The sequence below is a fragment of the Eschscholzia californica genome, unplaced genomic scaffold (genome assembly GCF_041429995.1).
Source record: "Eschscholzia californica isolate CP2 unplaced genomic scaffold, dmEscCali1.0.p SCAF_1, whole genome shotgun sequence".
Taxonomy (NCBI): Eukaryota; Viridiplantae; Streptophyta; class Magnoliopsida; order Ranunculales; family Papaveraceae; genus Eschscholzia; species Eschscholzia californica.
In genome coordinates, this window is record NW_028238198.1 from 32,723,367 (window position 1) to 32,727,951 (window position 4,585).

At 41.6% G+C, this 4,585-nt stretch overlaps 1 protein-coding gene across 2 annotated transcripts; it reads left to right on the forward strand.

The window, feature by feature from the left end:
- The first annotated feature begins 301 nt into the window (after positions 1 to 301).
- LOC147566181 (elongation factor 2) lies at positions 302 to 3,878 on the forward strand. 2 transcript variants are annotated; one of them, XM_086652675.1, is made up of 4 exons: positions 302 to 380; positions 709 to 764; positions 864 to 1,126; positions 1,230 to 3,878. In XM_086652675.1, exons 3-4 carry the CDS (start codon positions 1,076 to 1,078, stop codon positions 3,699 to 3,701), a joined length of 2,523 nt encoding a protein of 840 aa, XP_086508801.1. In that variant the 5' UTR covers positions 302 to 380; positions 709 to 764; positions 864 to 1,075; the 3' UTR covers positions 3,702 to 3,878. The 2 variants fall into 2 exon arrangements, with proteins under 2 accessions (XP_086508801.1, XP_086508800.1); XM_086652674.1 differs by having other exon boundaries at positions 864 to 951; positions 1,261 to 3,878.
- Positions 3,879 to 4,585: the final 707 nt, after the last annotated feature.

Genomic DNA, 4,585 nt, shown 5'->3' on the forward strand with positions numbered 1-4,585 from the left:
GAAGTGAATACCATTCCAGATTTACCCAACCTAAACCCTTACCTTATCTGAAGTTTGGGCCATTAGTATCGACTAAATAAGATCGATCTGCTCGAGCTTCAAGTAAAGCCTGAATACGACAACGAGACGTGGAAGGTTAGAGTACACCAAAAATACACTTTCTCTACACGAGCAGTGGCAATTAAAAGTCCACCTCAAAAGTCCTAACCATTCTTGGGGCCAAATATGGGCTTCAAACAGAGAGGTTGGGTCCAGGCCTTATTACGTCTTTGAACCCTAGGGAATTTTGATCTATCATCAGTTAGTATTTAGGTTACCCTCTCTCGCTTGGTCATCTCTTTTTCTTCATCCGCTGCTGAACCTCCGTAGCCGCTCCAGAGGTATCCTTCTCCCTCTCTCTCTAAATTAGGTTTTGCATTTTTAATTCTACCTCTATCATCTTAATAGGTATAGCATCTATATGTATAGTTCTTCTCTGATGATTGGTTCCAGTTTTATACACTCCTTACTATCTTCATTTGCTTGGAATTTTTGTTGATAATAGATCTGGTTTTTGGTTTGATTCAACGTTCTAAATCTAAATATATTAATTTATGGCCATAAAATCGATAAACCCAAATCCAGTTTCAGTGATTTGAACTGACTTTCAACGTTATTGAATTCTATTGTTCTGGATATTAATTACGATTAGTGAATTTTATGTTTCAGGACGTTTCTCATACAGATAGAGTTTATCCCTTTGAAATTGAAAAGGAGTAAAAATGGTAAGTTTTTTGTAGTATTTCAAGTTTCTATTGCAGATCTATTGTTTGTTTGCTTGCTTAATTTTCTGATGAGTTTTTCTTTCTTCATATGTTTTACAGGTGAAGTTCACAGCAGAAGAGCTACGCAGGATTATGGACCTGAAACACAACATCCGTAATATGTCTGTCATTGCCCACGTCGATCATGGTATGACATTGTTGAAACTGCAATTTCCTTTCTGTATTGATATCCCTGAACTAGTATCATGGTATGACATTGTTGAAACTGCAATTTCCTTTCTGTATTGATATCCCTGAACTAGTATCATGGTATGACATTGTTGAAACTGCAATTTCCTTTCTGTATTGATATCCCTGAACTAGTAATTTTTTCTTCTTACTAGAATAACTTGTATCATCCACGGTCGTTGTAGTTATAGAAATGGTTGTTTATTGGGTACGCTTAAAACAACAATCAAATACCAGTATTTATGTGATTGTTGTTTGTTTCTCGTAGGGAAATCCACTCTTACCGATTCTTTGGTGGCCGCTGCTGGTATCATCGCACAAGAAGTTGCTGGAGATGTACGAATGACCGATACTCGTGCTGATGAGGCAGAGCGTGGTATTACAATCAAGTCCACCGGTATCTCTCTCTATTACGAGATGACCGACGCTTCTTTGAAGGCCTTCAAGGGAGAAAGAATGGGGAATGAGTATCTCATCAACCTTATTGATTCACCTGGTCACGTTGACTTCTCTTCCGAGGTCACAGCTGCATTGCGTATTACTGATGGTGCTCTTGTGGTGGTCGATTGCATTGAAGGTGTTTGTGTCCAAACCGAGACTGTCCTTCGCCAGGCCCTTGGAGAAAGGATTAGGCCCGTTTTAACTGTTAACAAGATGGACAGGTGCTTTCTCGAACTACAGGTTGACGGAGAGGAGGCTTATCAGACCTTCCAGAGGGTCATTGAGAACGCCAATGTCATTATGGCTACCTATGAAGACCCCCTTCTCGGTGATGTCCAAGTTTACCCTGAGAAAGGAACTGTTGCCTTCTCTGCTGGTTTGCACGGGTGGGCTTTCACTCTGACCAATTTCGCCAACATGTATGCATCGAAGTTCGGAGTTGATGTGACTAAGATGATGGAGAGGCTGTGGGGTGAGAACTTCTTTGACCCAGCAACCAAGAAATGGACCAGCAAGAACACTGGATCTCCAACTTGCAAGCGTGGGTTCGTCCAGTTCTGTTATGAACCTATTAAGCAGATTATTAACACTTGCATGAACGACCAGAAGGACAAGTTGTGGCCTATGTTGCAGAAGCTTGGAGTTACAATGAAATCTGAGGAAAAAGATCTGCTCGGTAAACCCTTGATGAAGCGTGTGATGCAAACATGGCTCCCAGCAAGTACTGCTCTACTTGAAATGATGATCTTTCACCTTCCATCTCCTTCCACTGCTCAAAGATACCGTGTTGAGAACTTATACGAGGGGCCTCTTGATGACCAATATGCCAACGCTATCAGAAACTGTGATCCTGAAGGACCCCTCATGCTTTACGTGTCTAAGATGATTCCCGCACCTGATAAGGGTAGATTCTTTGCTTTTGGCCGTGTTTTCTCTGGTAAGGTTGCAACTGGTATGAAAGTTCGAATCATGGGGCCTAACTTTGTTCCTGGCCAGAAGAAAGACTTGTATACTAAAAGTGTCCAGAGGACTGTCATCTGGATGGGAAAGAGGCAAGAATCAGTTGAGGATGTACCTTGTGGTAACACAGTTGCTATGGTGGGTCTGGATCAATTTATCACCAAGAATGCAACTCTAACAAATGAGAAAGAAGTTGATGCCCATCCTATCAGAGCCATGAAATTTTCAGTATCTCCTGTTGTCCGTGTTGCTGTCCAGTGCAAGGTTGCTTCCGACCTACCCAAACTTGTTGAAGGACTCAAGCGTCTTGCCAAGTCCGATCCTATGGTTGTCTGTTCAATTGAGGAGTCTGGGGAGCACATTATTGCTGGTGCAGGAGAACTCCACCTCGAGATCTGCTTGAAGGACTTGCAAGATGATTTCATGGGTGGAGCAGAAATAGTCAAGTCTGACCCAGTCGTGTCCTTCCGTGAGACTGTTCTAGACAAATCATGCAGAACTGTGATGAGCAAGTCTCCAAATAAGCACAACCGTTTGTACATGGAAGCACGACCCCTTGAAGATGGGCTTGCTGAGGCAATCGACGACGGCAGAATTGGTCCAAGAGACGACCCCAAGGTCCGCTCAAAGATCTTATCCGAGGAATTTGGATGGGACAAGGATCTAGCCAAAAAGATCTGGTGTTTCGGGCCCGAGACCACCGGACCAAACATGGTTGTAGACATGTGTAAGGGAGTACAGTATCTTAATGAAATCAAGGACTCTGTCGTTGCTGGGTTCCAGTGGGCTTCAAAGGAAGGAGCATTGGCTGAAGAAAACATGAGGGGAATATGTTTTGAAGTATGTGATGTTGTTCTCCACGCTGATGCCATCCACAGAGGTGGTGGACAAGTCATCCCCACGGCCAGAAGAGCTATCTATGCCTCACAAATCACTGCCAAGCCCAGGCTATTGGAGCCAGTCTACCTAGTGGAGATCCAGGCGCCAGAGCAGGCTCTTGGTGGTATTTACGGGGTTCTGAATCAGAAACGTGGTCACGTCTTTGAAGAAATGCAGAGGCCGGGTACTCCACTATACAACATTAAGGCTTATCTTCCTGTCGTCGAGTCCTTTGGGTTTTCTAGTCAGCTTCGTGCTGCAACATCAGGACAGGCTTTCCCACAGTGTGTGTTTGATCATTGGGACGTCATGTCTTCTGATCCATATGAAGCTGGAAGCCAGGCTGCTGTCCTAGTTGCAGACGTCAGGAAGAGAAAGGGTTTGAAGGAACAGATGACACCACTTTCTGAATATGAAGACAAGCTATAAGCAACAAAGGTTTTTTTTTATTTCAGGAACAACATTCTATTTTTGTTATTCTGGATTCTGGGTTATGGATATTTGAAGTTTTCTTTAGTTTTATATGTAATTTTGGTACCTGGGATCTTCGTTTTTGTTATGGATTCAACTATTTTGCTCGCTAAATCAATGTTTGATTTTGTTAAACTCTGGTATTCAAGATTAATCGATTGGTTAACCTTGCATGAACGTTACAGATCTTATTGTTTGAATTTCTTATGTGAAATTTATACCTATTTTTTTGTATGGTCCTAAACCATTATAACCACCAAGACAACAAGAACCTTCAAATAACCTCTTTCAAAATAAAAAAAAAGAACCTTCAAATAACCAAAACTTCTAGTACCTAAAACTACAAGACCCATTCAGTTAGATACACACACGATTGTGCATCGGTGCATAGTGAAAACTAGGAGCACAAAACCTCCTTTAATGCTGACACCTAGTTACTTGGGCTGAAATCGAAAAAGATTTTGAAACACAGTTGTCTAGGTTCAAGGTTATGTGGTCTAAAACTGACAAGGAAATAGTAAGGTATTGTATGGATACTTGGATCAGACCTTATATACATTTTTGGACTAATCAGGTAAAACACTTTGGCACTACACAACGAGTAGAGGAGAGGGTGAACATGGTAGACTTAAAGGGTTTTTAGCTAATTCATAAGGAATTTTTGTCACATGTTGACAGTATGTACACCTGCTGTTAGAGCATGAGTTTATTGGCATTACAAACTCATTTGAAAAAAAATCTAAGAACCATTATGCACTAACATAACATAAGATTGTTTGATAAGCTACGTAATCTGGTGGCACATCATGCATTGGATTTAATATTGGACGAGATTGAGAAAT